The 19,140-nt window shown below is 48.4% G+C and overlaps 1 protein-coding gene across 7 annotated transcripts in view; it reads right to left on the reverse strand.

Annotated features, from left to right (window-relative positions):
• Nucleotides 1-19,140, reverse strand: part of LOC106563898 (exocyst complex component 6) — a 205,734-nt gene that overhangs the window by 149,303 nt on the left and 37,291 nt on the right. For 6 of the 7 annotated variants that reach the window (XM_045714203.1, XM_045714202.1, XM_045714200.1 and 3 more), the window contains exons 3-5: nucleotides 16,564-16,611; nucleotides 16,355-16,445; nucleotides 4,838-4,883 (exon numbers count right to left, since the gene is read on the reverse strand). In XM_045714203.1, coding sequence (XP_045570159.1) covers nucleotides 4,838-4,883; nucleotides 16,355-16,445; nucleotides 16,564-16,611 — 185 coding nt within the window. Of the gene's footprint in view, nucleotides 1-4,837; nucleotides 4,884-15,644; nucleotides 15,668-16,354; nucleotides 16,446-16,563; nucleotides 16,612-19,140 lie in introns of those variants that run through there. The other variant, XM_045714205.1, reaches the window with a different exon arrangement.

Genomic DNA, 19,140 nt, shown 5'->3' on the forward strand with positions numbered 1-19,140 from the left:
TGGTGTTTACTGTGAGTGGCAGGACAAAGACCTGGGCTGGGTGGTGTTTACTGTGAGTGGCATGACAAAGACCTGGCTGGGTGGTGTTTACTGTGAGTGGCATGACAAAGACCTGGGCTGGGTGGTGGTGTTTACTGTGAGTGGCATGACAAAGACCTGGGCTGGGTGGTGGTGTTTACTGTGAGTGGCATGACAAAGACCTGGGCTGGGTGGTGGTGTTTACTGTGAGTGGCATGACAAAGACCTGGACTGGGTGGTGGTGTTTACTGTGAGTGGCATGACAAAGACCTGGACTGGGTGGTGGTGTTTACTGTGAGTGGCATGACAAAGACCTGGACTGGGTGGTGGTGTTTACTGTGAGTGGCATGACAAAGACCTGGACTGGGTGGTGGTGTTTACTGTGAGTGGCGTGACAAAGACCTGGGCTGGGTGGTGGTGTTTACTGCGAGTGGCATGACAAAGACCTGGGCTGGGTGGTGGTGTTTACTGTGAGTGGCATGACAAAGACCTGGGCTGGGTGGTGGTGTTTACTGTGAGTGGCATGATAAAGACCTGGGCTGGGTGGTGTTTACTGTGAGTGGCAGGACAAAGACCTGGGCTGGGTGGTGTTTACTTTGAGTGGCATGACAAAGACCTGGGCTGGGTGGTGGTGTTTACTGTGAGTGGCATGACAAAGACCTGGGCTGGGTGGTGTTTACTGTGAGTGGCATGACAAAGACCTGGGCTGGGTGGTGGTGTTTACTGTGAGTGGCATGATAAAGACCTGGGCTGGGTGGTGTTTACTGTGAGTGGCATGACAAAGACCTGGGCTGGGTGGTGTTTACTGTGAGTGGCATGACAAAGACCTGGCTGGGTGGTGTTTACTGTGAGTGGCATGACAAAGAGCTGGGCTGGGTGGTGGTGTTTACTGTGAGTGGCATGACAAAGAGCTGGGCTGGGTGGTGTTTACTGTGAGTGGCATGACAAAGACCTGGGCTGGGTGGTGGTGTTTACTGTGAGTGGCAGGACAAAGACCTGGGCTGGGTGGTGTCTACTGTGAGTGGCAGGACAAAGACCTGGGCTGGGTGGTGTTTACTGTGAGTGGCATGACAAAGACCTGGACTGGGTGGTGTTTACTGTGAGTGGCATGACAAAGACCTGGGCTGGGTGGTGTTTACTGTGAGTGGCATGACAAAGACCTGGGCTGGGTGGTGTTTACTGTGAGTGGCATGACAAAGACCTAGGCTGGGTGGTGTTTACTGTGAGTGGCATGACAAAGACCTGGGCTGGGTGGTGGTGTTTACTGTGAGTGGCATGACAAAGACCTGGACTGGGTGGTGGTGTTTACTGTGAGTGGCATGACAAAGACCTGGACTGGGTGGTGTTTACTGTGAATGGCATGACAAAGACCTGGACTGGGTGGTGTTTACTGTGAGTGGCATGACAAAGACCTGGACTGGGTGGTGGTGTTTACTGTGAGTGGCATGACAAAGACCTGGACTGGGTGGTGGTGTTTACTGTGTGGCATGACAAAGACCTGGACTGGGTGGTGGTGTTTACTGTGAGTGGCATGACAAAGACCTGGACTGGGTGGTGGTGTTTACTGTGAGTGGCATGACAAAGACCTGGACTGGGTGGTGGTGTTTACTGTGAGTGGCATGACAAAGACCTGGACTGGGTGGTGGTGTTTACTGTGAGTGGCATGACAAAGACCTGGACTGGGTGGTGGTGTTTACTGTGAGTGGCATGACAAAGACCTGGGCTGGGTGGTGGTGTTTACTGTGAGTGGCATGACAAAGACCTGGACTGGGTGGTGGTGTTTACTGTGAGTGGCATGACAAAGACCTGGACTGGGTGGTGGTGTTTACTGTGAGTGGCATGACAAAGACCTGGGCTGGGTGGTGGTGTTTACTGTGAGTGGCATGACAAAGACCTGGGCTGGGTGGTGTTAACTGTGAGTGGCATGACAAAGACCTGGGCTGGGTGGTGGTGTTTACTGTGAGTGGCATGACAAAGACCTGGGCTGGGTGGTGTTTACTGTGAGTGGCATGACAAAGACCTGGGCTGGGTGGTGTTAACTGTGAGTGGCATGATAAAGACCTGGGCTGGGTGGTGGTGTTTATTATGAGTGGCATGACAAAGACCTGGGCTGGGTGGTGGTGTTTACTATGAGTGGCATGACAAAGACCTGGGCTGGGTGGTGTTTACTGTGAGTGGCATGACAAAGACCTGGGCTGGGTGGTGGTGTTTACTGTGAGTGGCATGATAAAGACCTGGGCTGGGTGGTGTTTACTGTGAGTGGCATGACAAAGACCTGGGCTGGGTGGTGGTGTTTACTGTGAGTGGCAGGACAAAGACCTGGGCTGGGTGGTGTTTACTGTGAGTGGCAGGACAAAGACCTGGGCTGGGTGGTGTTTACTGTGAGTGGCATGACAAAGACCTGGCTGGGTGGTGTTTACTGTGAGTGGCATGACAAAGACCTGGGCTGGGTGGTGGTGTTTACTGTGAGTGGCATGACAAAGACCTGGGCTGGGTGGTGGTGTTTACTGTGAGTGGCATGACAAAGACCTGGGCTGGGTGGTGGTGTTTACTGTGAGTGGCATGACAAAGACCTGGACTGGGTGGTGGTGTTTACTGTGAGTGGCATGACAAAGACCTGGACTGGGTGGTGGTGTTTACTGTGAGTGGCATGACAAAGACCTGGACTGGGTGGTGGTGTTTACTGTGAGTGGCATGACAAAGACCTGGACTGGGTGGTGGTGTTTACTGTGAGTGGCGTGACAAAGACCTGGGCTGGGTGGTGGTGTTTACTGCGAGTGGCATGACAAAGACCTGGGCTGGGTGGTGGTGTTTACTGTGAGTGGCATGACAAAGACCTGGGCTGGGTGGTGGTGTTTACTGTGAGTGGCATGATAAAGACCTGGGCTGGGTGGTGTTTACTGTGAGTGGCAGGACAAAGACCTGGGCTGGGTGGTGTTTACTTTGAGTGGCATGACAAAGACCTGGGCTGGGTGGTGGTGTTTACTGTGAGTGGCATGACAAAGACCTGGGCTGGGTGGTGTTTACTGTGAGTGGCATGACAAAGACCTGGGCTGGGTGGTGGTGTTTACTGTGAGTGGCATGATAAAGACCTGGGCTGGGTGGTGTTTACTGTGAGTGGCATGACAAAGACCTGGGCTGGGTGGTGTTTACTGTGAGTGGTATGACAAAGACCTGGCTGGGTGGTGTTTACTGTGAGTGGCATGACAAAGAGCTGGGCTGGGTGGTGGTGTTTACTGTGAGTGGCATGACAAAGAGCTGGGCTGGGTGGTGTTTACTGTGAGTGGCATGACAAAGACCTGGGCTGGGTGGTGGTGTTTACTGTGAGTGGCAGGACAAAGACCTGGGCTGGGTGGTGTCTACTGTGAGTGGCAGGACAAAGACCTGGGCTGGGTGGTGTTTACTGTGAGTGGCATGACAAAGACCTGGACTGGGTGGTGTTTACTGTGAGTGGCATGACAAAGACCTGGGCTGGGTGGTGTTTACTGTGAGTGGCATGACAAAGACCTGGGCTGGGTGGTGTTTACTGTGAGTGGCATGACAAAGACCTAGGCTGGGTGGTGTTTACTGTGAGTGGCATGACAAAGACCTGGGCTGGGTGGTGGTGTTTACTGTGAGTGGCATGACAAAGACCTGGACTGGGTGGTGGTGTTTACTGTGAGTGGCATGACAAAGACCTGGACTGGGTGGTGTTTACTGTGAATGGCATGACAAAGACCTGGACTGGGTGGTGTTTACTGTGAGTGGCATGACAAAGACCTGGACTGGGTGGTGGTGTTTACTGTGAGTGGCATGACAAAGACCTGGACTGGGTGGTGGTGTTTACTGTGTGGCATGACAAAGACCTGGACTGGGTGGTGGTGTTTACTGTGAGTGGCATGACAAAGACCTGGACTGGGTGGTGGTGTTTACTGTGAGTGGCATGACAAAGACCTGGACTGGGTGGTGGTGTTTACTGTGAGTGGCATGACAAAGACCTGGACTGGGTGGTGGTGTTTACTGTGAGTGGCATGACAAAGACCTGGACTGGGTGGTGGTGTTTACTGTGAGTGCCATGACAAAGACCTGGGCTGGGTGGTGGTGTTTACTGTGAGTGGCAGGACAAAGACCTGGGCTGGGTGGTGGTGTTTAACCCAGTGATGACATCACATTAAAACCCCATGTCCTAACCTTTATAATTTACTGTACCACCACTCTGCCCAGAGGACCCCTGAACTACCCCCAGGGGTCCTAGTAGCCCAGAAGTCCCCCCCGTGGATAGTCCCAGTACCCCCGGGGTCCTAGTAGCCCTGAAGTCCCCCCTGTGGATAGTCCCAGTACCCCAGGGGTCCTGGTAGCCCTGAAGTCCCCCAAGTGGATAGTCCCAGTACCCCAGGGGTCCTAGTAGCCCTGAAGTCCCCCTGTGGATAGTCCCAGTACCCCAGGGGTCCTAGTAGTCCTGAAGTCCCCCCTGTGGATAGTCCCAGTACCCCAGGGGTCCTAGTAGCCCTGAAGTCCCCCCTGTGGATAGTCCCAGTACCCCAGGGGTCCTAGTAGCCCTGAAGTCCCCCCTGTTGTTAGACCCAGTATCGAAGGGGTCCTAGTAGTCCTGAAGTCCCCCCTGTGGATTGTCCCAGTACCCCAGGGGTCCTAGCAGCCCTGAAGTCCCCCCCTGTGGATAGTCCCACAGAGAGGATTTCTAGGAAAGCGATAGGGTCTTACTGTCCAAAGCACCATGTTATCTAGAGAGGGGGACTTCATGGTTAATATATTGCGGTGGAGTAAAACACTGATGACAACAACAATGAACATAGTGAGGAGAGTAAGGAAGTTCACTCACCTTTTGGATTGAAGCTGCTCCTTCAATTTACTGTACATTTCTAGGACTGCAAAAGGACAAAAATAAGAGGGGAGAGTTAGCTTTCAGAACAGAGAGGAAATGTAGCTTTCAGAACAGAGAGGAGAAAGGTAGCTTTTAGAACAGAGAGGGGAGGTAGCTTTTAGAACAGAGAGAGGAGAGGTAGCGTTTAGAACAGAGGGGAGAGAGGGAGCTTTTAGAACAGGGGGAGAGAGGGAGCTTTTAGAACAGAGAGGAGAGGTAGCTTTCAGAACAGAGAGGGGAGGGTAGCTTTTAGAACAGAGAGGGGAGGTAGCTTTTAGAAAAGAGAGAGGAGAGGTAGCTTTCAGAACAGAGAGGGGAGAGGTAGCTTTCAGAACAGAGAGGTAGCTTTCAGAACAGAGAGAGGAGAGGTAGCTTTTAGAACAGAGAGAGGAGAGGTAGCTTTTAGAACAGAGAGGGGAGAGGTAGCTTTTAGAATAGAGAGGGGAGAGGTAGCTTTTAGAACAGAGAGGGGAGAGGTAGCTTTCAGAAAAGAGAGAGTAGAGCTATATTTCAGAAAAGAGAGAGGAGAGGTATATTTCAGAAAAGAGAGAGGAGAGGTAGCTTTTAGAACAGAGAGGGGAGAGGTAGATTTTAGAACAGAGAGGGGAGAGGTAGATTTTAGAACAGAGAGGGGAGAGGTAGCTTTTAGAACAGAGAGGAGAGGTAGCTTTTAGAACAGAGAGGGGAGAGTTAGCTTTTAGAACAGAGAGGGGAGAGGTAGATTTTAGAACAGAGAGGTAGATTTCAGAACAGAGAGGGGAGAGGTAGCTTTTAGAACAGAGAGGAGAGGTAGCTTTCAGAACAGAGAGGTAGCTTTCAGAACAGAGAGGGGAGAGGTAGCTTTTAGAACAGAGAGGGGAGAGGTAGCTTTCAGAACAGAGAGGGGAGAGGTAGCTTTCAGAACAGAGAGGAGAGGTAGCTTTTAGAACAGAGGGGAGAGGTAGCTTTTAGAATAGAGAGGGAGAGGTAGCTTTTAGAACAGAGAGGGGAGAGGTAGCTTTTAGAACAGAGAGGGAGAGGTAGCTTTTAGAACAGAGAGAGGAGAGGTAGCTTTTAGAACAGAGAGGGAGAGGTAGCTTTTAGAACAGAGAGAGGAGAGGTAGCTTTCAGAACAGAGGGGAGGTAGCTTTTAGAACAGGAGAGGTAGCTTTTAGAACAGAGAGAGGAGAGGTAGCTTTTAGAACAGAGAGAGGAGAGGTAGCTTTTAGAACAGAGAGGGAGAGGTAGCTTTTAGAACAGAGAGGGGAGAGGTAGCTTTTAGAACAGAGAGGGGAGAGGTAGCTTTCAGAACAGAGAGAGTAGAGCTATATTTCAGAAAAGAGAGAGGAGAGGTATATTTCAGAAAGAGAGAGGAGAGGTAGCTTTTAGAACAGAGAGGGGAGAGGTAGATTTTAGAACAGAGAGGGAGAGGTAGCTTTTAGAACAGAGAGGGGAGAGGTAGCTTTTAGAACAGAGAGGAGAGGTAGCTTTTAGAACAGAGAGGGGAGAGGTAGCTTTTAGAACAGAGAGGGAGAGGTAGATTTTAGAACAGAGAGGTAGATTTCAGAACAGAGAGGGAGAGGTAGCTTTTAGAACAGAGAGGGAGAGGTAGCTTTAGAACAGAGGGGAGAGGTAGCTTTAGAACAGAGAGGGGAGAGGTAGCTTTTAGAACAGAGAGGGGAGAGGTAGCTTTCAGAACAGAGAGGGAGAGGTAGCTTTCAGAACAGAGAGGAGAGGTAGCTTTTAGAACAGAGAGGGAGAGGTAGCTTTTAGAATAGAGAGGGGAGAGGTAGCTTTTAGAACAGAGAGGGAGAGGTAGCTTTTAGAACAGAGAGGGGAGAGGTAGCTTTTAGAACAGAGAGAGGAGAGGTAGCTTTTAGAACAGAGAGGGGAGGTAGCTTTTAGAACAGAGAGAGGAGAGGTAGCTTTCAGAACAGAGGGGAGAGGTAGCTTTCAGAACAGAGAGGTAGCTTTTAGAACAGAGAGAGGAGAGGTAGCTTTTAGAACAGAGAGGGAGAGGTAGCTTTTAGAACAGAGAGGGAGAGGTAGCTTTTAGAACAGAGAGAGGAGAGGTAGCTTTCAGAACAGAGAGGGGAGAGGTAGCTTTTAGAACAGAGAGGGGAGAGGTAGCTTTTAGAACAGAGAGGGGAGAGGTAGCTTTCAGAACAGAGAGGGGAGAGGTAGCTTTAGGAACAGAGAGGAGAGGTAGCTTTTAGAACAGAGAGAAGAGGTAGCTTTTAGAACAGAGAGGGGAGAGGTAGCTTTTAGAACAGAGAGGGGAGAGATAGCTTTTAGAACAGAGAGAGGAGAGGTAGCTTTCAGAAAAGAGAGAGTAGAGGTATATTTCAGAAAAGAGAGAGGAGAGGTATATTTCAGAAAAGAGAGAGGAGAGGTAGCTTTTAGAACAGAGAGGGGAGAGGTAGCTTTTAGAACAGAGAGGGGAGAGGTAGCTTTTAGAACAGAGAGGGGAGAGGTAGCATTTAGAACAGAGAGGGGAGAGGTAGCTTTTAGAACAGAGAGGTAGATTTCAGAACAGAGAGGAGAGAGGTAGCTTTTAGAACAGAGAGGAGAGGTAGCTTTCAGAACAGAGAGGTAGCTTTCAGAACAGAGAGGGGAGAGGTAGCTTTTAGAACAGAGGGGAGAGGTAGCTTTTAGAACAGAGAGGGGAGAGGTAGCTTTTAGAACAGAGAGGGAGGTAGCTTTTAGAACAGAGAGAGGAGAGGTAGCGTTTAGAACAGAGGGGAGAGAGGGAGCTTTTAGAACAGGGGGAGAGAGGGAGCTTTTAGAACAGAGAGGAGAGGTAGCTTTTAGAACAGAGAGGTAGATTTCAGAACAGAGAGGAGAGAGGAAGCTTTTAGAACAGAGAGGAGAGGTAGCTTTCAGAACAGAGAGGTAGCTTTCAGAACAGAGAGGGGAGAGGTAGCTTTTAGAACAGAGAGAGGAGAGGTAGCTTTTAGAACAGAGAGGGGAGAGGTAGCTTTCAGAACAGAGAGGGGAGAGGTAGCTTTCAGAACAGAGAGGAGAGGTAGCTTTAGAACAGAGAGGAGAGGTAGCTTTTAGAACAGAGGGGAGAGGTAGCTTTTAGAATAGAGAGGGGAGAGGTAGCTTTTAGAACAGAGAGAGGAGAGGTAGCTTTCAGAAAATAGAGAGTAGAGGTATATTTCAGAAAAGAGAGAGGAGAGGTATATTTCAGAAAAGAGAGAGGAGAGGTAGCTTTTAGAACAGAGAGGGGAGAGGTAGATTTTAGAACAGAGAGGTAGCTTTCAGAACAGAGAGGGGAGAGGTAGCTTTTAGAACAGAGAGGGGAGAGGTAGCTTTTAGAACAGAGAGGGGAGAGGTAGCCTTTAGAACAGAGGGGAGAGGTAGCTTTTAGAACAGAGAGAGGAAAGGAAGCTTTTAGAACAGAGAGGGAGAGGTAGCTTTTAGAACAGAGAGGGAGAGGTAGCTTTTAGAACAGAGAGGAGAGGTAGCTTTTAGAACAGAGAGGGGAGAGGTAGCTTTTAGAACAGAGAGGGAGAGGTAGCTTTTAGAACAGAGAGGAGAGGTAGCTTTCAGAACAGAGAGGTAGCTTTCAGAACAGAGAGGGGAGAGGTAGCTTTTAGAACAGAGAGAGGAGAGGTAGCTTTTAGAACAGAGAGGGGAGAGGTAGCTTTTAGAACAGAGAGGGGAGAGGTAGCTTTCAGAACAGAGAGGGGAGAGGTAGCTTTCAGAACAGAGAGGAGAGGTAGCTTTTAGAACAAGGGGAGGTAGCTTTTAGAACAGAGGGGAGAGGTAGCTTTTAGAACAGAGAGGGAGAGGTAGCTTTTAGAACAGAGAGGGAGAGGTAGCTTTTAGAACAGAGAGGGGAGAGGTAGCTTTAGAACAGAGAGGGGAGAGGTAGCTTTTAGAACAGAGAGGTAGCTTTCAGAACAGAGAGGGGAGAGGTAGCTTTTAGAACAGAGAGGAGAGGTAGCTTTCAGAACAGGAGAGGTAGCTTTCAGAACAGAGAGGGGAGAGGTAGCTTTTAGAACAGAGAGGGGAGGTAGCATTTACAACAGAGAGAGGAGAGGTAGCGTTTAGAACAGAGGGAGAGAGGGAGCTTTTAGAACAGGGGGAGAGAGGGAGCTTTTAGAACAGAGAGGAGAGGTAGCTTTTAGAACAGAGAGGTAGATTTCAGAACAGAGAGGAGAGAGGTAGCTTTTAGAACAGAGAGGAGAGGTAGCTTTCAGAACAAGGAGAGGTAGCTTTTAGAACAGAGAGGGGAGAGGTAGCTTTTAGAACAGAGAGAGGAGAGGTAGCTTTTAGAACAGAGAGGGGAGAGGTAGCTTTCAGAACAGAGAGGGGAGAGGTAGCTTTCAGAACAGAGAGGAGAGGTAGCTTTTAGAACAGAGAGGAGAGGTAGCTTTTAGAACAGAGGGGAGAGGTAGCTTTTAGAATAGAGAGGGGAGAGGTAGCTTTTAGAACAGAGAGGGGAGAGGTAGCTTTTAGAACAGAGAGAGGAGAGGTAGCTTTCAGAAAATAGAGAGTAGAGGTATATTTCAGAAAAGAGAGAGGAGAGGTATATTTCAGAAAAGAGAGAGGAGAGGTAGCTTTTAGAACAGAGAGGGGAGAGGTAGATTTTAGAACAGAGAGGGGAGAGGTAGCTTTTAGAACAGAGAGGGGAGAGGTAGCTTTTAGAACAGAGAGGGAGAGGTAGCTTTTAGAACAGAGAGGGAGAGGTAGCTTTTAGAACAGGAGAGGTAGCTTTCAGAACAGAGAGGGGAGAGGTAGCTTTTAGAACAGAGAGGAGAGGTAGCTTTCAGAACAGAGAGGTAGCTTTCAGAACAGAGAGGGGAGAGGTAGCTTTTAGAACAGAGAGGGGAGGTAGCTTTTAGAACAGAGAGGGGAGGTAGCTTTTAGAACAGAGAGAGGAGAGGTAGCGTTTAGAACAGAGGGGAGAGAGGGAGCTTTTAGAACAGGGGGAGAGAGGGAGCTTTTAGAACAGAGAGGAGAGGTAGCTTTCAGAACAGAGAGGGGAGGGTAGCTTTTAGAACAGATGGGAGGGGTAGCTTTTAGAACAGAGAGAGGAGAGGTAGCTTTTAGAAAAGAGAGAGGAGAGGTAGCTTTTAGAAAAGAGAGAGGAGAGGTAGCTTTCAGAACATTGAGGGGAGAGGTAGCTTTCAGAACAGAGAGGTAGCTTTTAGAACAGAGAGAGGAGAGGTAGCTTTTAGAACAGAGAGGGAGGGGTAGCTTTTAGAACAGAGTGGGGCGAGGTAGCTTTTAGAACAGAGAGGGGAGAGGTAGCTTTTAGAACAGAGAGGGGAGAGGTAGCCTTTAGAACAGAGGGGAGAGGTAGCTTTTAGAACAGAGAGAGGAAAGGAAGCTTTTAGAACAGAGAGGGGAGAGGTAGCTTTTAGAACAGAGAGGAGAGGTAGCTTTTAGAACAGAGAGGAGAGGTAGCTTTTAGAACAGAGGGGAGAGGTAGCTTTTAGAATAGAGAGGGGAGAGGTAGCTTTTAGAACAGAGAGGGGAGAGATAGCTTTTAGAACAGAGAGAGGAGAGGTAGCTTTCAGAAAATAGAGAGTAGAGGTATATTTCAGAAAAGAGAGAGGAGAGGTATATTTCAGAAAAGAGAGAGGAGAGGTAGCTTTTAGAACAGAGAGGGAGAGGTAGATTTTAGAACAGAGAGGGGAGAGGTAGCTTTTAGAACAGAGAGGGGAGAGGTAGCTTTTAGAACAGAGAGGGGAGAGGTAGCTTTTAGAACAGAGAGGGGAGAGGTAGCTTTTAGAACAGAGGAGGTAGCTTTCAGAACAGAGAGGGGAGAGGTAGCTTTTAGAACAGAGAGGAGAGGTAGCTTTCAGAACAGAGAGGTAGCTTTCAGAACAGAGAGGGGAGAGGTAGCTTTTAGAACAGAGAGGGGAGGTAGCTTTTAGAACAGAGAGAGGAGAGGTAGCGTTTAGAACAGAGGGGAGAGAGGGAGCTTTTAGAACAGGGGGAGAGAGGGAGCTTTTAGAACAGAGAGGAGAGGTAGCTTTTAGAACAGAGAGGTAGATTTCAGAACAGAGAGGAGAGAGGTAGCTTTTAGAACAGAGAGGAGAGGTAGCTTTCAGAACAGAGAGGTAGCTTTAGAACAGAGAGGGGAGAGGTAGCTTTTAGAACAGAGAGAGGAGAGGTAGCTTTTAGAACAGAGAGGGAGAGGTAGCTTTTAGAACAGAGAGGGGAGAGGTAGCTTTCAGAACAGAGAGGAGAGGTAGCTTTTAGAACAGAGAGGAGAGGTAGCTTTTAGAACAGAGGGGAGAGGTAGCTTTTAGAACAGAGAGGGGAGAGGTAGCTTTTAGAACAGAGAGGGAGAGGTAGCTTTTAGAACAGAGAGAGGAGAGGTAGCTTTCAGAAAATAGAGAGTAGAGGTATATTTTAGAAAAGAGAGAGGAGAGGTATCTTTCAGAACAGAGAGAGGAGAGGTAGCTTTTAGAACAGAGAGGGGAGAGGTAGATTTTAGAACAGAGAGGGGAGAGGTAGCTTTTAGAACAGAGAGGGGAGAGGTAGCTTTTAGAACAGAGAGGGAGAGGTAGCTTTTAGAACAGAGAGGGGAGAGGTAGCTTTTAGAACAGAGAGGTAGCTTTTAGAACAGAGAGGGAGAGGTAGCTTTCAGAACAGAGAGGAGGTAGCTTTTAGAACAGGGGAGGTAGCTTTTAGAACAGAGAGGGGAGAGGTAGCTTTTAGAACAGAGAGGGAGAGGTAGCTTTTAGAACAGAGAGAGGAGAGGTAGCTTTTAGAACAGAGAGGAGAGAGGTAGCTTTTAGAACAGAGGGGAGAGGTAGCATTTAGAACAGAGAGGAGAGGTAGCTTTCAGAACAGAGAGGGGAGGGTAGCTTTTAGAACAGATGGGAGGGGTAGCTTTTAGAACAGAGAGAGGAGAGGTAGCTTTTAGAACAGAGAGGGGAGGTAGCTTTTAGAAAAGAGAGAGGAGAGGTAGCTTTCAGAACAGAGGGAGAGGTAGCTTTTAGAACGAGGAGAGGTAGCTTTTAGAACAGAGAGAGGAGAGGTAGCTTTTAGAACAGAGAGGGAGGGGTAGCTTTTAGAACAGAGTGGGGCGAGGTAGCTTTTAGAACAGAGAGGGGAGAGGTAGCTTTTAGAACAGAGAGGGGAGAGGTAGCCTTTAGAACAGAGGGGAGAGGTAGCTTTTAGAACAGAGAGAGGAAAGGAAGCTTTTAGAACAGAGAGGGGAGAGGTAGCTTTTAGAACAGAGGGGAGAGATAGCTTTTAGAACAGAGAGGGGAGAGTTAGCTTTTTGAACAGAGAGGGGAGAGGTAGCTTTTAGAACAGAGAGGGGAGAGGTAGCTTTTAGAACAGAGAGAGGAGAGGTAGCTTTTAGAACAGAGAGGAGAGGTAGCTTTAGAACAGAGAGGGGAGAGGTAGCTTTTAGAACAGAGAGGGGAGAGGTAGCTTTTAGAACAGAGAGGGAGAGGTAGCTTTTAGAACAGAGAGAGGAGAGGTAGCTTTTAGAACAGAGAGGAGAGGTAGCTTTGAGGAGAGGTAGATTTCAGAACAGAGAGAGGAGAGGTAGCTTTTAGAACAGAGAGGAGAGAGTTAGCTTTTAGAACAGAGAGGAGAGAGGTAGCTTTTAGAACAGAGAGGAGAGTGGTAGCTTTTAGAAAAGAGAGGAAGCTTTTAGAAAAGAGAGGAGAGGTAGCTTTTAGAAAAGAGAGGGGAGAGGTAGCTTTTAGAACAGAGAGGAGAGAGGTAGCTTTTAGAACAGAGAGGAGAGAGGTAGCTTTTAGAACAGAGAGGGGTGAGGTAGCTTTTAGAACAGAGAGGGAGAGGTAGCTTTTAGAACAGAGAGGGGAGAGGTAGCTTTCAGAACAGACAGAGGAGAGGTAGCTTTTAGAACAGAGAGGGGAGAGGTAGCTTTTAGAACAGAGAGGAGAGGTAGCTTTTAGAACAGAGTGGGGCGAGGTAGCTTTTAGAACAGAGAGGGGAGAGGTAGCTTTTAGAACAGAGAGAGGAGAGGTAGCTTTTAGAACAGAGAGAGGAGAGGTAGCTTTTAGAACAGAGAGAGAAGAGGTAGCTTTCAGAACAGAGAGAGGAGAGGTAGATTTTAGAACAGAGGGGAGAGGTAGCTTTTAGAACAGAGAGGAGAGAGGTAGCTTTTAGAACAGAGAGGGGAGAGGTAGCTTTCAGAACAGAGAGGTAGCTTTTAGAACATAGAGGGGAGAGGTAGCTTTTAGAACAGAGAGGGGAGAGGTAGCTTTTAGAACAGAGAGAGGAGAGGTAGCTTTTAGAACAGAGAGGAGAGGTAGCTTTTAGAACAGAGAGAGGAGAGGTAGATTTCAGAACAGAGAGAGGAGAGGTAGCTTTTAGAACAGAGAGAGGTAGCTTTTAGAACAGAGAGAGGTAGCTTTTAGAAAAGAGAGGAGAGGTAGCTTTTAGAAAAGAGAGGGAGAGGTAGCTTTTAGAACAGAGAGGAGAGAGGTAGCTTTTAGAACAGAGAGAGGAGAGGTAGCTTTTAGAACAGAGAGGGGAGGTAGCTTTTAGAACAGAGAGGGGAGAGGTAGCTTTTAGAACAGAGAGGGAGAGGTAGCTTTTAGAACAGAGAGAGGAGAGGTAGCTTTTAGAACAGAGAGAGGAGAGGTAGCTTTTAGAACAGATAGAGGAGAGGTAGCCTTTAGAACAGAGAGGGGAGAGGTAGCTTTTAGAACAGAGAGAGGAGTGGTAGCTTTTAGAACAGAGAGGAGAGAGGTAGCTTTTAGAACAGAGAGGTAGCTTTTAGAACAGAGAGGTAGCTTTTAGAACAGAGAGGGGAGAGGTAGCTTTTAGAACAGAGAGGAAGAGGTAGCTTTCAGAACAGAGAGAGGAGAGGTAGATTTTAGAACAGAGGGGAGAGGTAGCTTTTAGAACAGAGAGGAGAGAGGTAGCTTTTAGAACAGAGAGAGGAGAGGTAGCTTTCAGAACAGAGAGGTAGCTTTCAGAACAGAGAGGGGAGAGGTAGCTTTTAGAACAGAGAGGGGAGAGGTAGCTTTTAGAACAGAGAGGGGAGAGGTAGCTTTTAGAACAGAGAGAGGAGAGGTAGCTTTTAGAACAGAGAGGGAGAGGTAGCTTTTAGAACAGAGAGAGGAGAGGTAGCTTTCAGAACAGAGAGAGGAGAGGTAGCTTTTAGAACAGAGGAGAGGTAGCTTTTAGAACAGAGAGGAGAGGTAGCTTTTAGAAAAGAGAGGGAGGTAGCTTTTAGAAAAGAGAGGGAGAGGTAGCTTTTAGAACAGAGAGGAGAGAGGTAGCTTTTAGAACAGAGAGGAGAGAGGTAGCTTTTAGAACAGAGAGAGAGGTAGCTTTTAGAAAAGAGAGGGAGGTAGCTTTTAGAAAAGAGAGGGGAGAGGTAGCTTTTAGAACAGAGAGGAGAGAGGTAGCTTTTAGAACAGAGAGGAGAGAGGTAGCTTTTAGAACAGAGAGAGGAGAGGTAGCTTTTAGAACAGAGAGGGGAGGTAGCTTTTAGAACAGAGAGAGGAGTGGTAGCTTTTAGAACAGAGAGGAGAGAGGTAGCTTTTAGAACAGAGAGGTAGCTTTTAGAACAGAGAGGTAGCTTTTAGAACAGAGAGAGGAGAGGTAACTTTTAGAACAGAGAGGGAGGTAGCTTTTAGAACAGGAGAGGTAGCTTTCAGAACAGAGAGGGAGAGGTAGCTTTTAGAACAGAGAGAGGAGAGGTAGCCTTTAGAACAGAGAGGGGAGAGGTAGCTTTTAGAACAGAGAGAGGAGAGGTAGCTTTTAGAACAGAGAGGGGAGAGGTAGCTTTTAGAACAGAGAGGGGAGAGGTAGCTTTTAGAACAGAGAGGGAGAGGTAGCTTTTAGAACAGAGAGGGGAGAGGTAGCTTTTAGAACAGAGAGGGAGAGGTAGCTTTTAGAACAGAGAGGGAGAGGTAGCTTTTAGAACAGAGAGGGGAGAGGTAGCTTTTAGAACAGAGAGGGAGAGGTAGCTTTCAGAACAGAGAGAGGAGAGGTAGATTTTAGAACAGAGAGGGGAGAGGTAGGTTTTAGAACAGAGAGGGGAGAGGTAGCTTTTAGAACAGAGAGGGAGAGGTAGCTTTTAGAACAGAGAGGGGAGAGGTAGCTTTTAGAACAGAGAGGGGAGAGGTAGCTTTAGAACAGAGAGGGGAGAGGTAGCTTTCAGAACAGAGAGGGGAGGTAGCTTTTAGAACAGAGAGGGGAGAGGTAGCTTTTAGAACAGAGAGGGGAGAGGTAGATTTTAGAACAGAGAGGGGAGAGGTAGCTTTTAGAACAGAGAGGAGAAAGGTAGCTTTCAGAATAGAAAGAAGAGGGGTAGCTTTTAGAACAGAAAGAAGAGGTAGCTTTTAGAACAGAAAGAAGAGGTAGCTTTTAGAACAGAAAGAAATGAGGGGAGAGGTAGCCTTTAGAACAGAGAGGGGAGGGGTAGCCTTTAGAACAAAGGGGTAGCTTTTAGAACAGAGAGGGGAGAGGTAGCTTTTAGAACAGAGAGGGGAGAGGTAGCTTACAGAACAGAAAAAAGAGGGGTAGCTTTTAGAACAGAAAGAAGAGGTAGCTTTTAGAACAGAAAGAAGAGGTAGCTTTTAGAACAGAAAGAAGAGGTAGCTTTTAGAACAGAAAGAAGAGGGGTAGCTTTTAGAACAGAAAGAAGAGGGGTAGCTTTTAGAACAGAAAGAAGAGGGGTAGCTTTTAGAACAGAAAGAAGAGAGGTAGCTTTTAGAACAGAAAGAAGAGAGGTAGCTTTTAGAACACACAATGTTATTAGATGTTATAGTATAGATTATATCTCACCGGGTATACACAGCTGTAGTCATGTTATGTTATATATCACCAGGTATACACAGCTGTAGTCATGTTATGTTATATCTCACCAGGTATACACAGCTGTAGTCATGTTATATCTCACCAGGTATACACAGCTGTAGTCATGTTATGTTATATCTCACCAGGTAGACACAGTTGTAGTGATGTTATATCTCACCAGGTATACACAGCTGTAGTCATGTTATGTTATATCTCACCAGGTATACACAGCTGTAGTCATGTTATGTTATATCTCACCAGGTATACACAGCTGTAGTCATGTCATGTTATATATCACCAGGTATACACAGCTGTAGTCATGTTATGTTATATCTCACCTGGTATACACAGCTGTAGTCATGTTATGTTACATCTCACCAGGTATACACAGCTGTAGTCATGTTATGTTACATCTCACCAGGTATACACAGCTGTTGTCATGTCATGTTATATCTCACCAGGTATACACAGCTGTTGTCATGTTATGTTATATCTCACCAGGTATACACAGCTGTAGTCATGTCATGTTATATCTCACCAGGTATACACAGCTGTAGTCATGTTATGTTATATCTCACCAAGTATACACAGCTGTAGTCATGTCATGTTATATCTCACCAGGTATACACAGCTGTAGTCATGTTATGTTATATCTCACCAAGTATACACAGCTGTAGTCATGTCATGTTATATCTCACCAGGTATACACAGCTGTAGTCATGTTATGTTATATCTCACCAGGTATACACAGCTGTAGTCTCTCCACAGTGGTAGTCATGTTCCTCTGCTGTATCCGACAGCGAATCACCTCCTCCGTTTGGGCTGTGACCTTACATCAGAGGTTAAAGAGTTATTAAGACCTCCACAATTACCCAGAGAGGTTCAGTCAAGAGGTGCTTTCCGTCTCAATCTGTCCTCTAACTGACCACGGGGACGAAGACTCTTACCTCTCTACCGGCGTCTTGCAGTCTTCTGTTTGTGTCGGTAACCTGGCCCTTAAACAAAACAAAACAAAAGAGCACTATAGTTAAACAATTACCTGTTATAGCGTCTCACCTTGTAATCAGATCAACCTCCACGAGGACACAGGGACAAAAAGGACAAATTCTGATTCAATCTGCAACGGGGAACTTGGAACGTTTTTTTGGTCGGCGCTGGAAGCTTTGATGCAGCGTAATAGATTATGACAGTCCTTCCCAAACAGATTCTAATGACAAACTGGTCAATTGTAACGTTGAGGATGTTTGAACTCTACTCGTCTTGTCAAATAATTCAATCCAATTGACCAGCGGTTCCCTTTTTCCTGATAACTTAAATGAGCTCTATGTGCCGTTCATTGTCTACAGTTAAAAGCGCCACTGCATTTTCTGGTAATTAAACATTGGGGTTTCAGAGCTGAATACAAAAACAAAAATCACTGGGCTGGTTGATTCACAGAGCGGAGAGGGATCCGGCGGTGACTCAGGCCGAGTTAGGAGGGAGGTAGGGAGATGCAGGTGCAGGGGGAAAGTAGGGACTGAACGACCACAGAGAGAGAGGTTCCCACATTTGCGTCTCATTAGCTCATGGTAATAAGGAAGCCATTTATTGTGGGGTTAATTATAAAAACAAAAAAAAGTCTCATATACTGGCTAATGATTGGTCGACCCAAGGTTGGAAACTGGACCAATCAGACCATCTACTCGTCTAAAGACCACTTTCAGCTGGGGAAAGAGAGCTGGCCATTAGGTCAACCTAGACCGGTTCAGTCCTGTGGGAGGTCAACCTAGACCGGCTCAGTCCTGGGGGAGGTCAACCTAGACCGGCTCAGTCCTGGGGGAGGAATCATTAGGTCAACCTAGACCGGCTCAGTCCTGGGGGAGAGATCATTAGGTCAACCTAGACCGGCTCAGTCCTGGGGGAGGGTTCATTAGGTCAACCTAGAACGGCTCAGTCCTGGGGGATGATTCATTAGGTCAACCTAGACCGGCTCTGTCCTGGGGGAGGTCAACCTAGACCGGCTCAGTCCTGGGGGAGGAATCATTAGGTCAACCTAGACCGGCTCAGTCCTGGGGGAGGTCAACCTAGACCGGGTCAGTCCTGTGGGAGGAATCATTAGGTCAACCTAGACCGGCTCAGTCCTGGGGGAGAGATCATTAGGTCAACCTAGACCGGCTCAGTCCTGGGGGAGGGATCACTAGGTCAACCTAGACCAGCTCAGTCCTGGGGGAGGGTTCATTAGGTCAATCTAGACCGGTTCAGTCCTGGGGGAGGTCAACCTAGACCGGCTCAGTCCTGGGGGAGGGATCACTAGGTCAACCTAGACCGGCTCAGTCCTGGGGGAGGGTTCATTAGGTCAACCTAGACCGGCTCAGTCCTGGGGGAGGGTTCATTAGGTCAACATAGACCGGTTCAGTCCTGGGGGAGGGTTCATTAGGTCAACCTAGACCGGGTCAGTCCTGGGGGAGGATTCATTAGGTCAACCTAGACCGGTTCAGTCCTGGGGGAGGAATCATTAGGTCAACCTAGACCGGCTCAGTCCTGGGGGAGGTCAACCTAGACCGGCTCAGTCCTGGGGGAGGGATCACTAGGTCAACCTAGACCGGCTCAGTCCTGGGGGAGGGATCATTAGGTCAACCTAGACCGGTTCAGTCCTGGGGGAGGGTTCATTAGGTCAACCTAGACCGGGTCAGTCCTGGGGGAGGGTTCATTAGGTCAACCTAGGCCAGTTCAGTCCTGGGGGAGGAATCATTAGGTCAACCTAGACCGGCTCAGTCCTGGGGGAGGTCAACCTAGACCGGCTCAGTCCTGAGGGAGGGATCACTAGGTCAACCTAGACCGGTTCAGTCCTGGGGGAGGAATCATTAGGTCAACCTAGACCGGCTCAGTCCTGGGGGAGGAATCATTAGGTCAACCTAGACCGGCTCAGTCCTGGGGGAGGTCAACATAGACCGGCTCAGTCCTGGGGGAATCATTAGGTCAACCTAGACCGGCTCAGTCTTGGGGGAGGGATCACTAGGTCAACCTAGACCGGCTCAGTCCTGGGGGAGGTCAACCTAGACCGGCTCAGTCCAGGTGGAGGTTTCATTAGGTCAACCTAGACCGGCTCAGTCCTGGGGGAGGTCAACCTAGACCGGCTCAGTCCTGGAGGAAGAATCATTAGGTCAACCTAGACTGGCTCAGTCCTGGGGGAGGGATCACTAGGTCAACCTAGACCGGCTCAGTCCTGGGGGAGAGATCATTAGGTCAACCTAGACCGGCTCTGTCCTGGGGGAGAGATCATTAGGTCAACCTAGACCGGCTCTGTCCTGGGGGAGAGATCATTTGGTCAACCTAGACCGGCTCAGTCCTGGGGGAGAGATCATTAGGTCAACCTAGACCGGCTCAGTCCTGGGGGAGAGATCATTAGGTCAACCTAGACCGGCTCAGTCCTGGGGGAGGTCAACCTAGACCAGCTCAGTCCTGGGGGAGGAATCATTAGGTCAACCTAGACCGGCTCAGTCCTGAGGGAGGGATCACTAGGTCAACCTAGACCGGTTCAGTCC

The sequence above is a fragment of the Salmo salar genome, unplaced genomic scaffold, assembly GCF_905237065.1.
Source record: "Salmo salar unplaced genomic scaffold, Ssal_v3.1, whole genome shotgun sequence".
NCBI classification, from domain to species: domain Eukaryota; kingdom Metazoa; phylum Chordata; class Actinopteri; order Salmoniformes; family Salmonidae; genus Salmo; species Salmo salar.